At 38.1% G+C, this 25988-nt stretch overlaps 1 protein-coding gene across 1 annotated transcript in view; it reads right to left on the reverse strand.

The window, feature by feature from the left end:
- LOC122810378 (plasmanylethanolamine desaturase-like) overlaps positions 1–25988 on the reverse strand; it is a 1738026-nt gene that overhangs the window by 283321 nt on the left and 1428717 nt on the right. The window contains exon 4 of the mRNA XM_044081968.1: positions 5772–5916. Within this exon, the coding sequence (XP_043937903.1) occupies positions 5772–5916 (145 nt within the window). The remainder of the gene's footprint in view (positions 1–5771; positions 5917–25988) is intronic.

Genomic DNA, 25988 nt, shown 5'->3' on the forward strand with positions numbered 1-25988 from the left:
AAACATGTAATCCACCTATATTCTGCTAACTCTTTAAGTATCAGATCTCCCCCCTTATACTAGGCAGTGCTTGTATCACTTAAAGAGTAAAAGTGTGGTTACTTCTCAGTTCATTAGCATGTCATGTTTAGTTTTAGAGTGATACAAAAACTGCATAGTATAAGGGGAGGTGATGCGTGATGATTCTGCCTGAAAAGGTAAAATGACTTTTATCAGTAAAATAATTTGGCTCAGAGCTTACTGATTCACTCAAAGTAGTTTGGTGCAATTTCATAAACAGTAAGTCATTGTTACGGTTTTCTTTTCATCAGGAAGATCCCAGTTCTACTGTCACATCAGACTATGCTTCAGTGATTACCCAGCAGTGTTTGGTACTCAGGTTATACCATCAGTTTAGCAAAGTAACTTTTATTCATAAAAAATACCAGCTCAATAGAAATTATGTTAATCCTTCAAGCATTTCACACAATTTCACTTTAGTTTAGGAGCTGCAGCGTATTATGGTATGTACATTCTTAACAGGAAAACACCATGTATTAGTCTTAAAATGGCAATGGCTAGCTCACATATGTACAATGGATACAATATTCCAGAAGCTTTATTCCATTTGCCATCACAGGGGCCAAATCACTAACCAAAATCCCATATGTTTGACAGTAGAAGACAACTGGTCTATGTAGTCTTCCTCTTACATACACATAGCATTTCACATCCCTACAACCCCCTATTCTCCTTTCTACAAGGGGTTTTGTGCCCTCTTAAATGTTTTTAAAGACTTCCTTCTCTGTCATCCACTCGGGAAGCATGCTCCATGGCCTCACAATCTTCTCCCTAAAAAGTGCTTTTGCAGATTCATGGAATAGTTGATCACTATATTCTACTGTCTGTTCCCTCTCCTCCCTCCCACGCTATCCTTCTCACAGTCACTACATTCTGTCTGTGCCCTCTCCTCCCTCCCTCTCTATCCTTCTCACAGTCACCACATTCTGATGTCTATGCCCTCTCCTGCCTCCCACTTTATCTGTCTCATAAAGGACGAACCGCTCATAGCTCCCATTCTGTTGTTTGTGTCCTCTCCTCCATCCCACTCTATCCTTCTCACGATTGCTACATTCTGTTGTTGTCTGTGCCCCCTCCTCCCTCCCACTCTATCCTTCTCACAGTCACTACATTCTGTTGTTGTCTGTGCCTTCTCCTCCCTCCCACTCTATCCTTCTCACAGTCACTACATTCTGTCTGTGCCCTCTCCTCCCTCCCTCTCCATCCTTCTCAGTCGCTACATTCTGATGTCTATGCCCTCTCCTGCCTCCCACTCTATCCTTCTCACGATTGCTACATTCTGTTGTTGTCTGTACCCTCTCCTCCCTCCCACTCTATCCTTCTCACAGTCACCACATTCTGATGTCTATGCCCTCTCCTCCCTCTCTATCCTTCTCACAGTTACTACATTCTGTCTGTGCCCTCTCCTCCCTCCCTCTCTATCCTTCTCACAGTCACTACATTCTGTCTGTGCCCTCTCCTCCCTCCCTCTCTATCCTTCTCACAGTCACTACATTCTGTCTGTGCCCTCTCCTCCCTCCCTATCCTTCTCAGTCGCTACATTCTGATGTCTATGCCCTCTCCTGCCTCCCACTCTATCCTTCTCACAATTGCTACATTCTGTTGTTGTCTGTACCCTCTCCTCCCTCCCACGCTATCCTTCTCACAGTCACTACATTCTCTTGTCTGTGCCCTCTCCTGCCTCCCACTCTATCCTTCTCACGATTGCTGCATTCTGTTGTTGTCTGTACCCTCTCCTCCCTCCCACTCTATCCTTCTCACAGTCAGTACATTCTCTTGTCTGTGCCTCTCCTGCCTCCCACTCTATCCGTCTCATAGAGGATGAGCCACTCACAGCTCCTTAGCACAATCATGTGCATCCTTATCAAGTCTCCTATCTCTTCTGATCTCTACAATAAGAGCTCCAGGATCTTTAATCTTTGGTCATATCTTTCTTCTGGACTCCTTCCAGTCTCTGATTTTCCTCTAATTTATGGCCTCCAGACCTCCACACAATACTCAAGGAGTGTCCTGACTCAGACTCTATACAGTGGGATCATTACCTCTTTAGTTCTGGAATCAGTCTCCAATATGATAGAGTTTGTTGCTGTCAGTTTGCTCTTGTTGTTGTAGACCAGGTGTAATCAACTCCCCCCGATTATTTCCTTGCTCAATTCCACCCTCCAGCTGGTATTTTATACCACAGTTGTTGTGGCCGAAGTAAATTATTTTGCATCCATTTACAATGAACTTCCACTCTCAGCTTTCTGTTCACTTGCTTAACCTTTCCAAATATGTCTTTAACCTCTTCATGCTGTTCTCCACTGTTCCACTTACCTGTTATCAGAAAAGAAGATAATCCTTTCTTAATGCCTCAGATATGTCTGAAACAATCTCGCTGAAGAGTACTGGACCCTGGACTAATTCCTACTGTACTGACTACTCACTTCACTTATTACCCATAAGGTTCCTCTCACCACAACCTGTTGTTTCTTATCATTTGCCAAAATACTAATCTAGTTTCAAGATATTTGGTCTACCCCCAAGTGCTTGAAATTTTCCTAGCAGTCATACATGCAGCACCAAGTAAATGGCCTTGGTAAAGGCCTGGTTACAGAAAAGCTACCAGTGGCTACCTGTCAGATTATCCTGCAGTGTAGTCAAAAAAACAGATGATCAAGTTTGACTGATACCTCCTTCAAGCCATGAATACAGGTTTATTTATTTATTTTTGTATGGTAAACATTTGTTACAAAAAGACAATCTTTCTCTAACAATTCTCCCCTGGACATTTTCTGCCATCACTCTTAGGCTAATAGGACTCACTTTTCCAGATCTTTCTTGCGCCTGCCTTGTACAAAGGTATCATTTTTGCAAACTTCCAGTCCTCAGATCTAGCTGTATAGTGACTTGATTCCTGAGGACCGTGAAATACAGTCCAGGTGGAACCCTGTGTCTTATTCCCCCCTTAAAACAAACAATTATTTTCCCAACTCCCCTCTTGCTATAACTGGCCTGACTTGCACTTAGCACGGTGCCTTCCAGTAGTTTTCTTTCATGAAGGTTGAACCAGTATTTTTATTCAATTTCTCTGATTTTTCCATTGTCTGTCCTGATTTTTTTCCAAGCCTCGAGCCTTTGTCTCGGCCTATGCAGACCTTCTTTCCTTTTCCTCATTCTTACCCTTCTGAGTAAGGTACGTACTACTACTGATCACTGGGGGAAGAAATATCACTGGAGAAATGTATTTTTTTCTATTTTTTTCTGGGTCCTTCTGTCTCTTTTAAAGTTAAATGACAGAATACATGCTAAGCATCTACTATTTATCTATTGCTTCTCAAATGGCAGGAAAAAGGACCATGCATTAGGCTCCAACTCACAGCTGAACTACAGGACGGAGACAGCTTTTTCAGTTATACCCTATCTCCATCCCTCTGCTCTGACAAACAGCAGGTAGGAATATCACTTCTGGAAGTATACATGTCCGTTGCCTGTCACTGTCTGTCAGTAGCCATCTCTCCGTCATGTTCCTACTTACCTGTTATGCCCATTTGATGTATACTGGAGGAGAAGACTGACAGACAATGCAAAAGTCCTGATTCTCGGCCACAGAAAAGGACTGTATCTTTCTGTTCACTTACTTATTCCTTCTCATGTGGCCAGCCATCTTGCCACTAGGCCGTTAGTGAAATTGGGTTTCTGTATCAGAAACGGCAGTGGTCCATCAGTAAATTGCATACAAAAAGATGGAAACACTATGAGGGCACTCTGAAATGTATGAAGCAATATGCTAAGATCCAAACACAAATGGTCCAGCACTGGGTAGAAATTCAATGAAACCTCAGTCACTATAAAAATATTTGGCCTGGATTTACCCTCACAGTGGCACTTATTAAGCATATGTATGGTCTTCTGAAGCTCTAACATGAGGACACAAAACAGTACAGACCATTTGTTCTGAATTAATATTCACTTGGTGTTAGTTGACACTGAAGTAGCTGTTTCTGGAAATCAAAATTTGGGCTGTCAGGTTAGCTCTCTGCATGCCTTTCCCATCAAAAGAGCCCTCCTACAAATTTCTTTTAAAAATTCATTGTGAACTGGCAAACTAGCCAAGCTGCCTACAAGGCAATGATTTCCCATGCAGCTTTCTTTACTACACTAGTACAGCTTAGACTCTGACTATGCAGCACAGAGGTGCACTGTTTATATGAAATATCAGGTTTTAGGTTTTGAGCATGCCTAAGTCAGCAGAGCAGCAGCTTGGGAAAACGGGTTCATTTATCTATTGCAGAGGTCTTATCACCGGCAAGTTGGCAGGAGTGTCTTCACAACACAAGTGACTACTGGTACGTTCATGGGAGGTATGAACAGTCACCTGAAACAACTTAAGCAATACATGAAATACAATAAAACTAAGCAATACGATATACTCTACAATCTCATTGTGACTGCATGATGATACCAAGGCTAATACGTTAAGGGGGGTGGGATGATATCTAAGGAATGCACTTCACTATTTCTAGTACACTTGCTCTTCTCATACATGTGTATATATATATATATATATATATATATATATATATATATATATATATATACATACACACACACACACACACGTACAGACTTGCAATATATGTGTGTGTTTATTTATATATATATATATATATATATATATATATATATATATATATATATATATATGTATATATATATATATATATATATATATATATAAATATATATATATATATATATAACTAAATATATATATAAACACACACACATACATGTATATACACACACATAGATGTATAAACACACACACATACATGTATGTATATATATACATATATATATATATATATATATATACACACACACACACACATATAAATATACACACACAGATTTGGATGTATCACCCAGTAAAACTATTAGTAATGTGGTATAGCATTCCATGCCACTTTAAACCTGGTTAGGCTGCTCTCTCATTTTAATATCATAAAAGAAAAAAATATATACTGTCAAAAATTAGCCCAATAACCAGACAAATATTCAACATCATTTTTGTGTCAGAATAATGGATTCCCTTATCTAATTTTTCCATACTTACAATTTTCAATAATCAGAAATGAGTTGCTGTCAATAAGATTACAATTTGTATCATTTACTGGAGGCCTAAAACTTGATAAAATTCTATCTTAGAAATACACACAGTCTTTTTCTTTCATAATTTTGTGATTGTGAGGCAAAATCTCTTGTAGTCTGGCATTATATGAATAAGTATGAAAGGAACAAAAATGCAATGGGAATTAATAAAAGCAGTGTCGATTTAAGTGACCTGATATTGCACTAAGGCCAGTTTAACAATGCAGTATAAAAGGGTACACTACACTCTGATGAGAGCAATCACAATCCATTATTCTGATGGGGTTATAGCTACACTGAAGTCATTTCCACATCTTAGTCACATAATGCAAGGGGGCATAGAATCAGCTCTGCATGTCCAATGATCACCTCAGGCAACAGCAACAGAAAAAATCCTGGTTCATTAGCAACCACAAGACCCCACTGTGCTGTATATCTGCTACCTAACAGCAAAACCAAACCTCAAGGAATGTTAACTTTAGTCTTTTTTTTCATCCAGAAATAAAAATGACTACAAAATGTCGCATGTCTACAACATTACATGCAAATTAAATATAAGTACATAAGACAAAGCTTACCTGGTGGATAAGTGAGGAATTTATAAGCCATGTATGTAAGTGGAATAATTGGAATCATACAATTATCACCATTGGTCTCTATAAGGTCATGTCTAGTGATAGCTGTTGGGTCAATGTGATGCTCTCTGAATGGTCTAATAAATGCCTGTATAAACAAAGGAAAGTACAACTGATTATTTATTCATCGATGGTCAGTAGTACTTTATATCACACCACAAAAGTGAGAAGTGAGCCATTAATTTGAAAATTAGTGTTTGACTCCTTGTTTTACTCAAATTGTTGCATACACATTACTCCAAAATTTGTTTAGCATTTTTAAACAAAACTAAGTATTGCAATTAACACCAGTTCGACAATAGAGACAGAGCTACTTTTGAGTAAAGATATATAAAATCAGAACTTCAGTGTGAAAAGCCATACTGCGATATTCTCTGGAAAGCTCAGTGAATCAAATGCAATGTTTTTATGTCAGCACTATGCCCCTTTCACCTACCATAAAATTATATTTTATACAGCAAATGGACTTATGCAATATTCTGTTTTACATATTCTAATGAAGTCATGAAATGCATATACATATCTAGGAATCCAGGAGAAGACTGCAATAAAAGGACATAAAATATCCAGTAGATGCCACTGGAAACAGTCTATAAGTTATATGAAGACAGACAGGAAAAAAAAAATCCAAAAAATTGTGACAAACTTCACAGTGGCTTTGATCTGCCCTTCCTTATGTGTATCCTTTTTTAGTATTAAGTCACACATGTAGATAAGTGCAGAATAAAGAAAAACAGAAAAATACATCCATTTCAACATTTGGCATTTACTGTGTCAAAAACACAAAGCTTTCAACCTAATTAAACAATTGCTCTGGCACGTAAGGATACAGTTTTCCTTTAACCCTGTGAGACTGAAATTCATCCTAGAGGGAAATTGTACATGGCTCAAAATCTAGATCACGCAGGGAAGTTTTCAAACACATCAGCTGGAGAAAGTTGCAAATGATGACATTTCCAAAGAAAATTCCCTGGACATTTAAAAGGAATGCAGCTTGGTATCAATTCTCTCTCTCTCCCTCACTTATAATAACTCTCTATGCACTACGGTGGCTTGACAGAAAATATGAAAGCTTTCCTTTGGTAATGCTGAAGTAATTAACTTTCAATGTATCTGAAATCTATGAAGCTGTTAGGAGTACACATTCTGACTGTAAATAATTATGAAGCAGTCTCCTTGCATTCGAAAACACTGCCAGGGTGCAAGTTATTTGGCTTCTAGATGTTAAAATAAATGTATGCTTTTAAAATAAAATGTGTAAAATCACATTTCACTAAAAGCAGACATAAGTACAGTGCAAAGTATTCATTCATCTTAAATGACAAGTTGCAGTATGTAGCATGAAAAAGGGTCACAGGCGGAAACAAAAATATCTGTTCATTGTAAAATAGTTCAGTTCTGTGATATACTACAGTACTGCTACAAGTGACATCATTGTAGCTTATAACTGAATGTCAGTACTGTGATATACTACAGTACTGCTACCAGTGACATCACTGTAGCTTATAACAGGATGTCAGTACTGTGATATACTACAGTACTGCTACAAGTGACATCATTGTAGCTTATAACATAATGTCAGTACTGTGATATACTACAGTACTGCTACCAGTGACAGCATTGTAGCTTATAACAGAATGTCAGTACTGTGATATACTACAGTACTGCTACAAGTGACATCATTGTAGCTTATAACATAATGTCAGTACTGTGATATACTACAGTACTGCTACCAGTGACATCATTGTAGCTTATAACAGAATGCCAGTACTGTGATATACTACAGTACTGCTACCAGTGACAGCAATGTAGCTTCTGACAGAATGTCAGTACTGTGATATACTACAGTACTGCTACCAGTGACAGCGTTGTAGCTTATAACAGAAAGTCAGTACTGTGATATACTACAGTACTGCTAACAGTTACAGCATTGTAGCTTATAACAGAATACCAGACCTGTGATATACTACAGTACTGCTACCAGTGACAGCATTGTAGCTTATAACAGAATGTCAGTACTGTGATATACTACAGTACTGCTACCAGTGACAGCATTGTAGCTTATAACAGAATGTCAGTACTGTGATATACTACAGTACTGCTACCAGTGACAGCGTTGTAGCTTATAACAGAATGCTACTACTGTGAGGTACATTGCAGTATTACTAAAAAAAAAAAAGATCTATACCTTGTAATGTAGTTGAGTACTAGGACAAGACACTACAGTATTACTGCCAAAAAGATCTGTACCTTGTAATATACTTAAGTACTATGAAGTACATTACAATATTACTGCCAAAAAGAAGATCTATATCTTTTAATGGACTTCAGCACCATGGGGTATACCACATTATCACTGCACTGCATTCTAAGTAGTAGAGACTAACTAAAATAAGACCATTAAAATTATGCTTTATGTGGCTGATGTTTCAACCTTACACATATGGATAGCTTCTCTTTCCCTTTTTCAAATTTACAGTCACACATTTTGCAGTTTTAGTTTTAAATTCAAACTAGTAATGATGCAGACCTTATATCTATCTATATACATACTTATATATGTATGTGTATGTAGATATATATATATATATATATATATATATATATATATATATATATATATATATATATATATATGTACACACACACACACACACACACACATATATATATATATATATATACACACACACACACACACACATATATATATATATATATATATATAGAGAGAGAGAGAGGGGGAGAGATACATACACACACACACACACACACACATATATATATATATATATATATATATATATATATATATCTCACATACACACATATACAGATATATAGAGAGACACACCCACACTCACAATCACCGCTTACCTCCCCAGTGAGGGTCCCTGCTTGCCAGAGCACAGACCACCATTCCGCTTCAGCAATATCTTAGCAAAACACATCACATCTGTCTTGGAAAAAATCCCTCTCGACTCTCCCACAGGCTTGATATTCTCTGCCATGGTTCCTGTATCGCTACCATGAATATATTATCATCCTTTTACTCTGCATCTTTAACTTGTGCCTAACTTGTAACACCCTGCCTGATATCTGGAAATCAGCACTAGTCACAACACTCCCTTAAGAATCTAAACCTACCTTAGCTTCTCACTTCCAACCAATCTCATTTCTACCTGCACTATGTAAAATACTTGAGAAAATCAATACAAACCACATACCAGCTGCTTACAGCAATACCATCAAATCTTCCAAAAATAACAACCCAGTTTCTGGACATGGAGGATCCTACCATGCTATGGACAGTGACAGATCAAATTATAACTAATATAGAGACTGGTAACCTAATAGGAGCCCACTTCATTTAACTCACTTTGGCATAATAAAGCATTCTATGCTACTGTTCACTCATTTGACATAGGTGTCGATCCAGATGCCACCCAAAAGTTCTAAGACTTTGTCACTGACAAAACCCAAAGTAAAAATCATCTCATCTCTGTCTTTTCAAAGCCATTATACATTCTTGCATACATCAAGGCTATACTCTTCCTGTGCCTTGACCATCGCCTCTTGAGAACAAGCTGTCATATGATTTATCCCACCTAAAAGTCCTATATTACACCAATGACACAGATTCATAGATTTATAGGTATTTACTTGGCTAATGACCACAGGGGACTTTTTAGACTAGCCATACATTCCAAATCTCTGACAAGTTCTGATACCCTTGATACGTGTAAGCAGGGGCTTGGGAGAAGAAACATTTACAAGTATGGGCCTGGAAGATGAACTATTTACTGCCTGCCTGTATCCATTAGAGACATAGGTGCCAAACCAGAAATTAATTTCCTTTTCCCCATCCAATTGTGGAGGAACTCTGCTTCACATGGATGGGGGACTTGTTCAAGAGAAGGGATAGTGTCTGGGATACATACCTGCCTCTCCAGCAGGTCTTATTTATATCACAGACAAGATTTAAGTCTTTAGAATGGGTAATTCTGGTGCTATTTATTTTTTCACATATGCAGGAGGTCCATCAGAGTGGGGTCTGGCACTGCCTTGTATGCCAGGCATAGATCTCCCCTCAACAGCCTGTTGGAGACAGAATACAGGGACAAGGCCTTGAGCAGGTCTGTGAAGGACATGTTACTTATACCCTGCATGCTGTTATAGATTCGTAGATTGTTACTATGCTAATGACCCAGAAGGCATTTCTAAGCCTAGCCAATGTTCTGTATCTAAACAGGACATAGAGGGCCAGGCATTTATAAGCTACTTCTGTCCATAAGGGATAAGGGTGCCAGGCCTGGTGTAAATTTCCTGTTCCTCAACCACTTGTCCTTAAATGGGTAATAGACAAACTCAGCTTCACATGGTTGGGAAGCCTGTTCCATAAGGAGGGCCAGTCCCTGGGACACATATATGTATTTCCAGCATGTAGCTGCCTTTTTTTGCTCTTCAAATCCAAGAAGATCTTAGAGGTGATGGGGACATCAGATCAACAACAGGTGCCAGAATACCTAGTTATCACCAACCAAATTCGGGACCTGCATTCCAAACTCTTAGCAGATAGGTTCAGTGGAACCTTTACCCACCTGGCCCCCGCCAAAGGCCCTTTTTACATCCCTGATACTTGTCCCACACCTCATACTTCCATAGACCAAGTGTTAAAGGCCCTAGCCAAGGCAAAGAACACAGCCTCTATGGGACCTGATAGTATCTCAGGCTGTATTCTGCACCATCTCCAGCAAGAACTGGCTTCACCATTGAGCACCTTATTCAATCACAGCCCAAGTACAGGCTTTATTCCAGCAGAATGAAGAACTGCCATTGTCATTGTCTTGTACAAAGGTGGTGCCACTATTGACCCTGGAAACTATCACCCCCATTAGCTTGACAAGTCTGATCTGTAAAGCCATGGAGTGTATTATTATGGAGCTCATAAACAAAGACAGAGGCAATCTAGCACTTGACCCCACCCAGTTCAGATTCATCAAAGGCAGATCTTGCCTGTTGAACCTGGTTAACTTCTTTGAGACTGTCACCAAGGCCCTGAATGAGGGAAAGTGAGTACATACAGCTTACATTGACTTGGCCAAGGCTTTTGACACAATCTCTCACTTGGGCATCATCGAGAACCTAACACAACTGGGCATAAATCCCTATCTCATCAGGTGGATGGCCAACTGGTTCACCGACAGGACCATCAAGGTCAAAATAGGTGCCTCCACCTCTGATAACAGACCTGTCACTAGTAGAGATCCTAAGGGATCTGTCCTGGGACCCCTAATGTTTGGCATCTACTTCTCAAAGGTCCAGGCAAAAACAAAAGGCCTTTGGCTGACCAAGTTTGCAGATGACTGTAAGTTAGGTGTTGTCATTGACTCCCCAAGTGATGTTAACATACTGCAAGAGGGTCTCACAGCAACTAATGACTGGTGCCAAAGTCATGGCCTCAAGCAAAATGCAAAAAATATATCATCATACCATTCAGCAAAAATATGGCCCCTACTGATTACCACAATGGCAACCCCCTAAGCACACAACCTTTGGTAAGAGACCTGGATGCTCAGGTTGATAGCAATCTCACATTCAACCATTATATAGTGGCAGTGGTCAGAAAAGCCTTTTACTTTGTTCATCTCATAAGTAAAGGGATTGCATTCAGAAAAAAAGGAGGTTATTACCTCTCTATACTCCTCGCTCATTAGACCAATAACTGAGTATAATGTCCCGTTTGATATGTACCTCTCCAAACATCTGCACCAACTGGAAATACCACAGAAGTACCTCACAAAGAGAATCCATGGCCTCCAAATCCAGATGGTTTGACCAAGCAGTAAAATAAGTACATCCATGAATCACACACACAACCTTCAATCTCATCAAAAATCAGAAATGCAAACTTATGAATAGGATCTCTTTTTTAGATAAAAGAGTTCAGAAACACACACTGCTCATCATAAACTACAAAAGCATCACACTGTTTAATGGTTTATAATTATGCAATTGTTTAAAATATTCCACAATTATATCAGTTAACAATATTGTTCACATGTATACATTAGATTCTGAAGAGTGGTTATTAGTATAGAGAATTAGGCATTTTGTATTTTCAAAGACTGAGAAAGAAAGCAAACATCTATCCAGCTTTATTAAAACGTATCATATCTAAATTATTAAATGTGCTGCCTCAATTTTATCTCAAAAGTGTAAAATTATAACATCGTACACATCATCTTTACTAAATTCTTATTGTAATTATTTAAAGAAATGAACTAGATATTTTTCAGATATTATAATAATAAGCTCAGCTAAAAAAATGCCTTTATTTTGTAAAAATTTCACATGAAAATGTATCCCTCCAGCTTTTCTTATTCCATATAGAATTGACAAGATGCATAAAACAATATTCACCACTAGAGATGTAGCTCAAAGTTGATTGCAGCACATTTCACATGACTGCAATGTTGTAAAAGAATTTTGAATCAAATTTCAATAATGTCCTCAAGCACTGTGGCCAGATAAACTTCAGATAACCAAACTATTAGTCCTATTTATCATTCCAACTCCCTCATGTATTAGTAAAGGCAAATCCCTGGTAATAATATCTGCTACGCATCTTGTTCCTGCATTCCGGAATATAACTACTACTTTTAACAAAAATGAAGTTAACACTGTTAGGATGAGACCTAAACAGACATCTATTAATTATACATTTTTGCATAAATTGTCTCTGGGATTACAGAAAAATAAGAATAATGCTCTGTGTTTATTTAAAAAAAATACTCAGCTTATTTATTCGTTTATTTATTGACATTTGACTGCTGGGAAAGTGAGATGGATAGGTGCCCATTTTCAGTTGTGGTCTGGGGAGAACTGTTCCAAAGTATCACAAAAACATTTTGAGAACAATAATTTTAAAAGATTCAACAATATTTAAAAAAGGTTTACTATCAAATTACTGAAAATCAAAAGACTGAATCCCAAAAAGACTGAAAATTCAAAATACTTAATGATGGAATTTGCCCCTTCTCCGCTGTTGTGCGATCTTGGAAGTTGGTATATATATATAGTTAGCAGGGCGTGTGGAGGGCATAGCCCCCTACATGACAGGAACAGCGGGGCTTGCCCCTTGCTTGCATTAAAAATGTATTCAGTATTTTGAATTTTCAGTCTTTTTGGGATTCAGTCTATTGATTTTTAGTCATTTGATAGTAAACCTTTAAAAAACATCTACAGTTTAGATAACTATACCAAATTAGACGTAATGTGACAACATTGGTTAGAAATAGATTCAAGACATTTTAGCCAGTTTTTAGCAGTTAAAGATGAGTTAGCATAATATACACAGGAATTGCAATATGAAGTGAGAGAAAAAAACAGGGCTATAGCATATTTAGATAAAAAGTCACAGGAAAGACATTGATTGAACTTAGCAAGATAGTGAAGAAGGGGGAGTAAGGATGTGTAAGGTATGAACAGAAACTTGATCATATTTAGGGATATAGTTTATCCAGGTTTTGAGTAATAACAGAGACAGATTTTATCTAGGAAATCTTTTGGAATGGTTTTAAAGACTGGAGGGAGGGTTTTGACCTGACAGATATCAGTAAGGGGTTCCAGTTCTTAACAACAGAGTATGAATACAGATCATGTTCAGCAGAACTGATAGGTTTGTGGTTAGAAAGAAGTTTTTAGTCAGTGGATGATAATGACCAAATGGGTACATAGTTGTATGGAATGGTGCTTAGTGCAACTCAAGCAGATGGATGCTGGGTAACTTTATAGGTGGTAAGAAGCTGTGTGCATGTTGGTTGATGGGATAGTTCTAACCAGTTTAAGCTTTTTCATGTTATACAATGGTTAGTTCTGAAAAGGGTATTTGCTGCAAATTTAGTCATTTTATTATAGCATTATTCAAGTTTTGATTTTTGTAATGCCTGGAGGTAAGTAAGTATGGGAGCAACATTAAGCAGTGAGGGGAGGAGATAAGTAGTGACAAGTTCAGTTTTAGTTGTGTTGGTATAGATGTCCATGGCTCTATAAAGCAACACTTTTTGATGCAATTTTGTATATGCCAGACAAATCTAAGATTATCATCAACTATCATCCCTAATAATTTGCGATGAGAAGTGATTTCAATGGTATTTTTTTTCATGAGAGAGAGAGATTTGGGAAAAAGAAAATTAGTATTTTTCTAGGGGGGGGTGAGCATGAATTGTGAATAATGAAGCCATTTCAGTGGCTGTTAAAGATTCCTGAGTAAGTTTTGGAGATATGCCATTTTATCTGATGTGCATCTAAGTGTGGAGTCATTTGTATGCATTATATTGGAGAAGCCTGTTGTGTGGATGGTGTTGGGGAGAATATTGAAGAGGACGGGTCCAAGGATAGAGCCTTGTGGTAAACTGGTGGTGACTGTGACATATTGAGAGCGGGTGAAGTCCCATTTTACTGACTGATACCTGCTGGAGAGAGAACTTCTGAACCATAACAGGGTAGGCTGAGATAGACCTAGTGAGGACATTTGAAGTAGAAGTCTCTTATGACAAACTGTGTTGAAGACTTTAGACAAGTCTAGAAATAAGGAGGAGACTAGTTTGCTGCATCTCTAGCTTTATTGACAGTATCTATAAAGGACAGAAGTGCTGAGTTAGTACAATGGGAAGATGGAAGTTCTGTTGTGTGGGGACAGGAACTCTTCCTGCAGGAGCCAGTTTAGCAATTGTTTCTGAATACATTTTGCAAGTATTTTTGAGAGTGGGAATACCTCTAGGTCTAAAGCTAGTGATATCTGTTGAATTTCCTCCTTTATGAAGAGGGATAATGTGCGAGTTTTTCCAGTGAGCAGGAACATCAGGTTCCTGGACTTTCCTATTGTATGTCCAGTATATGGACTATTTTTTACTTTGGAATAATTTGGGTTAAAACATTATAATAGATGAGCTTATATTCAGTTTTTAAATTAATGTGAAAGACATGACACATCTGGCATATATTACAAATAGATAATTGAGTTTAGCATTATAAATCATTCAAGCATTTTTAATTGTTTGCCTATAAAGGAATATTTAGAGTTTAGGGTTTTTTAATCTATTTAAAATTTAAATGTTGTTCAGTTTTCTGACTAGTGTATATGACTCCCACTTAACACTGAAACGATTTGAAGCAATGAATTTCCTGTTTTCTGAATTTGCATCTTCCCTTTAATTAAATTATGATTATTCATGAATATCAGCAAAATGTTGTCTCTGTGTTTCCACACACTGCCATTGCAAGTTCTGGTTTATGAAATATCCTTATTGTTTCATGGTTTCATAGTTTCTTACTAGGCTATTGACCTAGACGGATTTTTAGACCTGTAGCCATACAGTCAATGAAGATTTTGCCCCTTATAATTTAAATATGAATAATCCAGAGAAGGAAGACCATTTTTATATTATCTCTTTCCATCAGGGATGAATTTGTCATTTCCCATCCATTCATCCAGATTCCTTTTGAATAGAATAAGAGAATAATTACTTTGTCATTATGTGTAGAGGAAGATGATTCCAAAGAAGTGGAAGTCTCTGTGATACATATTTATTTGTTCAATATGATTTACTTATATTACAGAAGTCATGCATGTGCACAAGTCTAAGTGGATGGGATCTGCTGGGGCTCTGTATGAGAGACAGACGTCACCCCTCAGCAGCCTGCATGATACTGAGAATAAGGATAAGGATCTGAGATGATCAGTGCAGTTCTTCTGATTTAGACATTTGTCTGTTGGTAAGAAAATGCTGTGGGCATTTAAGTTGTGCCAAGTGCTTGGATGGGTACATGCCAAAACAGGTATTACACTCAATGATCACTCTAATAAGTGCCAAATACAGTTGAATTACCACATCTCAAAGCATGGACAGCATATCCTTACTAATAAGCTGTAATGATAAAATACCTTCTTACGGTAGTAGATACATGGTGATCAAATGGCAGTTCATCATCTACATAGATTCCTAGGCCCCTAACTACTGGATTAATTTTCAGTGGTGTGTTGTCAATGTAATAATTGTTTGTTAAGTTGTACTTGCCAAAGAATACTATTAAACATTTTTTAGTCATTTAGTTATAGTCCATGGTTTTGACACCCACTATTTGTATGGTAAAGGATCTCTTGGAGGATCTTGGTGTCCTCTGAAGAGTTAATAATGGTATCTAATTTACTGTCATCAGCTAATATGGTGAGCCACAAGCCCTTAACATTCACTTTGATCTTTGAAAAGTAAAGGCCTTGAGAAATGGACCAAGGACAGAGCCCTGTGGCACACCACTGGTGACAGGTCTTTTGGAGGTGATATTGCAACAATACCTGTATTATTGCAATTAGTACTTTTATTATTGTTCATTTATATACACTTAATAAAGCAGTTAAAGAAAGAAATAGCAACAAAATATAATTACTAACTACAGATTGCAGCTACTGGATCAACTCCTAGGTACAAGCCAGGCAAAAGGACTCCATATGTGGTGGTATCCTTACGAGCAAATGTACGGCAAAACAAGAGGGGTAGTCATCCTTTCCAAAATCAGTTATTTACTGCCTTGTATTATACCAATGCAGTCTGATAAAAAGAAACCTCTGAAATGGGTGGAAAACCACCAAAATACACTGCTCTGGATCTACCCCTCCTTGGCGATGTCACTAGGAACAAAAAAGCGGTATTATGTAATAGCCTCCTTCTCCTCTAGATAGATAAGTTGGAGCCACAAATTTCAAATGGTGTGTAATACATGTCTGGATGAAGATTAACAAAATTCGCAGCAGCAAAACCTATCATGTGAGGCAAATTTCAGATTTTTTTTAATGCAAACTAAAATACTACAACAGATCAAAAATATCTCCCCAAATGTTTTGTAACAGTTCATTTATCCCCTTTCAACAGCCCACAGACTTTTTATACAACTGCACAATACATATTAAAGTGATCCCAATATGTTAAGTTAAACAAGTGAGTGATGCATGCAGAAACAAATGAACTAGATAGTGAGGTAGCATGGAGTGAAAAAACAAATCAGTGCAATATTTTGCAGGTGAAGATTATCCACTGCAGATCTGATCTGAGTTCCCATGGGATTTATTACATTAAATGGCATATATATTCTTCAGCTACTCATATATTAGTGCAATAAATTACTGTGTGCCATTTCAAACATACCCTGGGCTATAACAGAATGTCTTACTTGAAGATATTTATAAAAGTAATTCTCTAGAAGCCCAAATCTTGCCTTGACACAAGCAAATAATTTAAAATCATCCAACCAAAACATCTCTTAATAGCCTATATTTTCACTAGACCTGAATATCCCCACATATTATCTTAAAAGCACCTGCATAATCTCCTTTGCTAGAACAAGAAACAGGAGTGCAGCTATAAAATGCAGCAAACCTACTTATTTCACCTGGCTACTGACAACACCACCAAGTTAAAAGCTTCAGCATGGAAAAATAGTGCCATGGATCTACTTATCCAAACAGCAACTTAACTTATATGGAAAATAGTCTAGTTGTATTTTTAAGTCTTTTCAAAATGCCTTATGATGTGACGATAGGCATAAGATCCAGTTTTGTAGCTCAGCTGTCCAGATATGTATAGCTCAACATCTGGAAGACCCAGACTCCCCCTTTTGTTCATGTCTGAGTCAAGGCAGAGCTTCTGTGGCCATCGTATAATATCTAATATTAATTTCTTCTCCTTTGCATCCACTTCTCAGGAGGAACAGACCCCAAATGGCCTATTATGCAAAGAGGTTTAAGGAGCTATCCTTACCCTTTGTAATCTTTACTTTAACAGGCCAGTCAGAGAGTAGTTTATACAGTATTAGATCATCAGACTTCTCCACAATTTAGTAGTACAACCTCGTAGGAGTGCACATTTGTTCAGTCCTAGATATCTGAAAGATGTCACCCCCCATATACGCTTCCATCTCTCTTTCAATGATCAATAACTTTATTTTACTTCTGTTCATGACATATCCTGCCATGTCTTTTGAGGAGTATAAAACTTCCCACATGATATCCAGTGACTCCTAAAGACAGGAGAAAGTAAATTCATTTCATGATCCTGCCCATTAATTGGAAAGCTCTGAATCATGCTTTCCTGTCTTAAAGATTGTGCTATGTGTTCACCTGTAAGGACAAATAGCAAAGTGAACAATGGGCATCCTTACACAGTGCCCTTTCCCACCGAATCCCTTTGGAAATATCCTACCCAATTTTAAAAGCCATAATCAAATTCTGCTATAGCTCCTGGAGGAACACAATTAAATACTGAGAGACAATATATGCCACCAAAACTATGAAAATCCTATTTGATTTTATTAAAGCCTTTTTCTTAAAATAAACTGAGGCTTAGGGAAGGCTCTCTCTGGCACAGACATACTCATTCAAGTGTAGAGCCCTTCAGATTTTAATACAAACATGACTGCTCTTAACGAATCCACAAAGGCCAGAATAGATAATTATTCCTTATATGCACTGAGTTGCAAGGGCCTTAACTCCATTGAAAAGTCTATGTCTATGGGCGGGCAAACGATGTTTGGGACTTTGCACTGATTTATTTGCAACACAAATCTTTGGTGAGATCAGTGAGGAACAAATATGCCACAGTGTGGTTGGCTCTTGTTGTTCTAGGATTCAAAATCACCAATTCGAGCCATGGTATTCTGACAAATACTGGTACAGGTACATTTTAGGAGGAGGGGGTAATGCTGATGTAGGATTGCAATGACATATATAAAAAGTGAGAAGAAAATAAGGGGAAGAAAAGTGAAAGGTAGGGCCACATATTTGTGGATGGTGTCGGGTTCTAGAATAACTGGAAGCAGCAGGGGCCAGTCAGAACACAAAGGTAAAGTAGGCTTCTAGAATAACTGGAAGCAGCAGGGGCCAGTCAGAACACAAAGGTAAAGTAGGCTTCTAGAATAACTGGAAGCAGCAGGGGCCAGTCAGAACACAAAGGTAAAGTAGGGTTCTAGAATAACTGGAAGCAGCAGGGGCCAGTCAGAACACAAAGGTAAAGTAGGGTTCTAGAATAACTGGAAGCAGCAGGGGCCAGTCAGAACACAAAGGTAAAGTAGGGTTCTAGAATAACTGGAAGCAGCAGGGGCCAGTCAGAACACAAAGGTAAAGTAGGGTTCTAGAATAACTGGAAGCAGCAGGGGCCAGTCAGAACACAAAGGTAAAGTAGGGGTGAAGAAACGTTAATCTGGGAGTGAATGAATAGGCTGCATATTAAATGGTGGCAGTGGTTTACATAAGTGCAAGAAAGGGGGATGGCCAGGTGATTAGTAAGGAATGGTATTTCATTGGTAGTAGTGGAACATCCCCAGTAGTAGCAGAAACAAACTAAGATCAGGTACAGCTGCAATGCCTGGATTAAAGGATTTGTCTCTAGGCTGAAACTGAAAGGTAAGGTGAACTGTGACAACTTGCAAGATAGAAGAACTACCCTATTATAACTGACCTTAATTAAAAAAATCCCAAGTACTACAGGTACATCAAACAAGAACAAAAAATGAGAAGAGAATTTATGCAGCACCAAGCTGAAACGCTGTGTTGTGATAATCTCCACAAATAACAGCGTGTTAGGCGTATGTACGTATTTCTTGAAACAAATTATAAATTCCAAGATCTTTCAGAAATATAGTGAAACAGCAAGTCTATTTAGTGATTAAGACAGCACTTACTTCACAGAGTTCTCATCAGCTGTGCTAACTTACTGTCACCCTTAAGTTGTAGTCCTGGTTAGTAGTTCCCTTAAAAACTTCAGGATTGATGCCAAGTTAGCAAATGCTTTCAAACCGTAAACTGAAGCCCTTTGTCATTAGTCCAAGTCTCATTAAAACCACAAATTTTTTTTTTCACAGTTTAAAACAACGCTTACAGTTTCTTAGTTTCAAAATATAAAGTAACTACTAGCCATTCAGATACTTCCATCTACACACACCTTTTTGTGAACTAATCATGTTCCTTGTATTGAGTACTTTACTTTGGTTTAGCTGAGACATGCCTGTTTCTTAGGATTGGTTTTAAAGGGACTACAGCATTGGATGGATGAAATTAGGTTCAGTGTTAATATATTTACAAGCCTTGCATCGTCCACATTTCTTAGTGCCCATGGCATGGGGAGGTATATTACTAGTCGGTCCTCCTTTATTACATAATAAACATTTTAAGTTCCTCCTATGTTTGAATGTAAATTTTGGCTGATCTCCCACTATGTTCTGTATTTTAGTGTCTTCCATAAGGACCGGCCAATATTTCCTCACCACTTCACATATCTGGGCATTGTCTGAGCTATATGTCAGAGTACACCTAAGCTCATTTGTCATAGTTCCTTTCCTGTTATACGGTACAGTAGTTCCAGTTGTAGTATTCCGATAATAGGGACATCCCTTATTATCTCTTATGCTCATTATTACAAAGATCTTTTCCTTAATAGCCCCGTTGTTGTAAATGTCTTGCTAGTGAGGCACATTCTTTCCTATAAGTAGGTTCTTCTGTACATAGTCTTGATATTTGTGTTACTTGATTGTTCATAATATTCTTATATATATGCCTGGGGTGCATACTATCACGATGTAAGGTGTTTAAACCTGCAGACAAAGGAGAAGCCATAGTAGTAATGGAAGCAAATTGGTATAAAAGAAAAATGTTAACCATGCTAAGTGACCAGCAGACTTATTGTATAATAACAAAATCAATTCAGGAACAGATGGTAGTAAAGATAAGTGATGAACTGTATGAACTATTAATGGAGAGAAGAATTAATGAAGAGTTATTTAACTTTCTAATGGTTGATCATCCCATAATATCATATATTAGTGGAATACCAAAGGTGCACAAAGATGCGATTGACCCACCTTTATGGCTGATAGTACCCGGAAGAGGATGGGTTACAGAACCCATCTCCATGTATTTGGAATGTGAACTAAAACCGCATTTATCTAAACTGAAAAGCATTATTAAAGATACAGGAGAGTTCTTAAGACAACTTTCAGTTGATATGAAAAAATTAGAGCCAGGTACACCACTTATTCTGGTAACTATGGATGTGAACAATCTTTTTACAGTTATACTGCATGAGTATGGCATAGAGGCTATTAGAGATCCAGCTGGAGAGACTGGATTTAATGCTGACCTTATTTGCACCTTATTAGATATTATATTGCACAATAATATCTTTGTATATGAAGAGAATTACTATTCACAAAAGTGGGATGTAGCTATGGGCACTCCATGTGCAAATACCTACTCTAATATGGTATTAGCAAAGAGGGAACGTCAGAAAATATTGAATGAATAATCCTTGGTTGAGACATCTCTTATATTATGGGAGATTTGTGGACGATATTTTTTTAGCATGGAAAGGACAAGAAGAAGAAATAATAGCGTTTGTTGACTATTTACATTCGTCTACGGAATTCCTAAGGTTTGCAATAAAATACTCTAGGACAGAAATTGATTTTCTTAATGAGAAATTGAAATATACACCATCCCAAGGTTTGATTATGGAACTACACCGGAAAGAGACATGGAGGAACCATTACTTACATCGTGATAGTATGCACCCCAGGCATATATATAAGAATATTATGAACAATCAAATAACACGAATATCAAGACTATGTACAAAGGAACCTACTTATAGGAAAGAATGTGCCTCACTAGGAAAACATTTACAACAACAGGGCTATAAAGGAAAAGATCTTTGTAATAGGTTCATAGGTAGGTACTAGGCTATCGGCCCTAGGGCCCATACAAGCTTAGCCAAAAAATGTACCCTGGCTTTCGCCACCCAAGAAAATTATTTTCCTGTGCCCCTTTTGAGCAGAGCCACAGAAGTGATCCCCGGGGTGAATTGCCCATTTCCCATCCAATCATCAAGATTTTTCTTCAAGAGTGCTAATGAGGAGCTCTGTTTGACATAGATATGTAGTTTATTCCAGAGTATGGGAAGTCCCTGGGACAGGAATCTATCCCTCCAGCATGTTCTGTTTATTGTGGTGACAAGGTTTAGGTCCCTAGAGCGTGTAGCTCGGAGGGATTGGGATTTCTTTAAGTGGAGCATGTCCAACAGCTCTGGGTTTGACATAGCTCTGCATGTTAGGCAGAGATCGCCCCTGAGTAGGCAATATGCGATGGAGTAAAGCTGTAGTTTTTTGAGACGGTCTGCATAGGGCATCTGTTTGAGGCCAGTAATCCTCTTTGTGAGGTATTTCTGTGGTCTTTCCAGTTGTTGTAGATGTCTTGTGAGGTACATACCCCAAAAGGGGCGTTGTACTCTATAATGGGTCTAATGAGTGATAAGTAGAGGGGAACAATGACCTCTTTTTTTCTGGATGAGAATCCTTTTGTGATGAGATGAGCCACGTAGAAGGCTTTCCTGACCACTGTGGTGATGTGATTATCAAAGGAGAGACTACTGTCCACCTGTGTCCCAAGGTCTCATCACATTTTCGGCATTAAGTAGACTACCAGCTATGTGGTAGTTCATGGGTACAGAGTTTTTACCAAAGGGGATGACAATACACTTTTTGGTATTGAGCTTCAGGCCATGGCTTTAACACCAGGTATCTGTCTCAGTGAGGCCCTTTTGTAGTTTGTCCACATCGTTAGGAGTTTTGATTATAGCTCCTAGTTTGCAGTCATCTGCAAACTTTGTTAGCCAAAGACCTTCTGTGTTGGCCTGCACTTCAGAGAAGTAGATACCAAACAGGAGAGGACCCAGGACTGAACCCTGTGGTACTCCACTTGTCACTGGTCTGATGTTGGATTTAGAATCCACTACTTTCACAGTGTGGGTTCTGTCCATGAGCCAGTTGGCAACCCATCTTGTGACATAGGGATTTATACCTAGTTTAGTGAGCTTATCTATAATTCCAGAGTGGGGGATGGTGTCGAAAGCCTTGGCGAGATCTAGATAAGCTGTGTGAACCATTTTACCCTCATCCATGACTTTGGTGACTGCTTCAAAGAAGTCATTCAGGCTTAGGAGACATGATCTGCCTTTTACAAATCCAAACTGGGTAGGGTCCAGAGTTTGGAGTTTACCAATGTCTTTGTTTATGAGTTCCACGATGATACGTTCCATGGCCTTGCAGACCAGGCTCATCAGGCTAATGGGGCGGTAGTTCCCGGGTTCCATCGTGGCTCCCCCTTTGTGGAGTGGGATAACCGTCGCAGTGCGCCATTTAGTGGGTACAAAGCCTGAGGTGAGGCTATGATTGAACATGGTACTTAGGTAGGGTGCCAGTTCATTCTGTAGTTCATGTAGAACGCAGCCTGGGATATTGTCAGGTCCCATGGATGCTATGTTCTTGGCTTTGGAGAGTGTGTTTTTTACCTGTGCAGCCGTGATTATAGGAACTTTGCATTCTTCCGGTATAGAGATGGGCCCTCTAGGGGGTGTGAGAGGGGTAAAGTTAGCACTGAACCTATCTGCTAGGATGTTGGCAATATCAGTTGGTTATGTATATTTAGTGCCATTGTGCTGTAACTCAGAGCAGATCTGAGTGTTCCCATTTAGATTCTTGACATAGCTATAGAATGCTTTGCGGTTGTCTTTAGAGTCAGTGGCAATTTTGTTTTCGTAACTAGCTTTGGAGGATTTTATGAGGGATCTCAGCTTCTTACTGAGGTTGACCAGGGAGTTCCTCCAGTCATGGGATTTTACTCCTTTTTGCAACAGTTTCTTTCTTCTGTTGTAGAGTCTGTTTATGGCATAGGACCACCAGATTGGCTTCCTTTTTTTGGAGGATAACATCTTGGTTCTATTAGGGATAGCATGATCCATGCACTCGTGTAAGTGCTTATAAAGTGCATTTGTGTAGGATTCGGCAGTCATACTTCTATTGTCCATCTGCATGGGTGCCATGAAGTTTGCACTTCTGTCTTAAGAAGTGTGAAGTTGGCTTTGGAGAAGTTTTTTATGATGGTTTCCCTAATTGAGGGTGGGATGTGGATGTCTAGGCTGATTAGCTTGTGGTCGGATCTAACCAACGAGGAATTGACCTCTGGTGTGGAACACCGGTTTCCCATGTTGGTAATGACCAGGTCTAGGATATTGCTGCCCCTGGTGGGGGTGTGAATAAGTTGATCCAAGGCGTTGGAATTTATGAATTCTAGAAAACGTTGATTAATAATGAAGATATTGCTAGCATAAGAGATAATAATGGATGTCCCTATTATCGGAATACTACAACTGGAACTACTTTACCATATAACAGGAAAGGAACTATGACAAATGAGCTTAGGTGTACTCTGACATACAGCACAGACAATGTCCAGATATGTGAAGTGGTGAAGAAATATTGGCCGGTCCTTATGGAAGACACTAAAATACGGAACATAGTGGGACATCAGCCCAAATTTACATTCAAAAATAGGAAGAATTTAAAATGTTTATTATGTAATAAAGGAGGACCGACTAGTACTATACCTCCCCATGCCATGGGCACTAAGAAATATGGACGATGCAAGGCTTGTAAATATCTTAATACTGAACCTAATTTCATCCATCCTGTATTAGGCCAACATTTTAATTTTAAAGTCTCAGCCACATGCACCTCACATCTGGTCTACATTGCAACCTGTAAGGACTGTACAGCGTTTTATATTGGAAAAACGAACCAACGATTTAAAGAACGTATTCTAAGGCACCAAAGGGATATTATTCATCGGGATCAGCAAAATAGTTTAGCAAATCATGCCATAGCCCATCCTACACATAATTTTGTTTTTCAGGTTATTGAATTAATATCAGTAACCAACAGGGGAGGTGATATTAAAAATTTGACAGAGAATAAAGAAATTAAATGGATATTAAACTTAAATGCACACAAGTCACCTGGGATAAATGCTGTAGTCACTTTAAAACCAATCCTAAGAAACAGGTGTGTCTCAGCTAAACCAAAGTAAAGTACTCAATGCAAGGAACATGATTAGTTCACAAAAAGGTGTGTGTGGATGGAAATATCTGAATGGCTAGTAGTTACTTTATATTTTGAAACTAAGAAACTGAAATTTCATCGAACTGAAGAAGGCTAACAGCCGAAAGTGCTTTTCATGTGTGTTTTACTAAATAAGCTCACCAGAGCAAACTTTTTAGTTTGGGATTTATTTTAAAGCTTTTAAAGAAAACTATTATTCAGAACTTATTATTGTAACCTGAGAGTGCATAAGCATAGCTGATGAGAGCCCTGTGGAAGTAAGCATTGTTTTAAACTGTGAAATACATTTTTTTTGTGGTTTTAATGAGACTTGGACTAATGACAAAGGGCTTCAGTTTACAGTTTGAAAGCATTTGCTAACGTGGCATCAATCCTGAAGTTTTTAAGGGAACTACTAACCAGGACTACAACTTAAGAGTGAAAGTAAGTTAGCACAGCTGATGAGAACTCTATGAAGTAAGTGCTGTCTTAATTGCTAAATAGACTTTCTGTTTCACTATATTTCTGAAAGATCTTGGAATTTATAATTTGTTTCAAGAAATACGTACATGCACCTAACGCTGTTATTTGTGGAGATTATTACAATACAGCGTTTCAGCTTGGTGGTGCATAAATTCTCTTCTCATCTATTATAACTGAATGTCAAATGGGTAGGGAAAAGGCAGGGTTCACCCACTGAAGTCACAGTAAACATGGATGGAACGCTCCAGTAGCTAAATGTGCCTACTGTCTATCAGAATACCAACAACTGGCACATAGCAAAAGCCCTGTAAATGCTAAGATTTATATTTTGGCAAGTACCAGCAAAAATAAGGAGCACTCATGTGAAGGGGCATTGAGGGAGGTTTTGCACAGCCATTACTGGATATGTATGTATGTATGTATATGTAAATAAATATATATATATATATATATATATATATATATATCTATATATATATATATATATATATATATCTATATATATATATATATATATATTATATATACACAAACAGAGCTGGAATAAGGTTGCGTCATACACAATGGCGAGTTATATTACTTATGTTGATTTATGATCAATGTGTCTATTTACTTTATACTACCTGTATCTTTTGCTATACGTACATTTGCATATCTAAAAAATGAAGGAGTGCATCAGCATTTTCATCAGAAAGG

The sequence above is a fragment of the Protopterus annectens genome, chromosome 8.part1, assembly GCF_019279795.1.
Source record: "Protopterus annectens isolate FY-2018-M chromosome 8.part1, PAN1.0, whole genome shotgun sequence".
Lineage (NCBI taxonomy): Eukaryota > Metazoa > Chordata > Ceratodontiformes > Protopteridae > Protopterus > Protopterus annectens.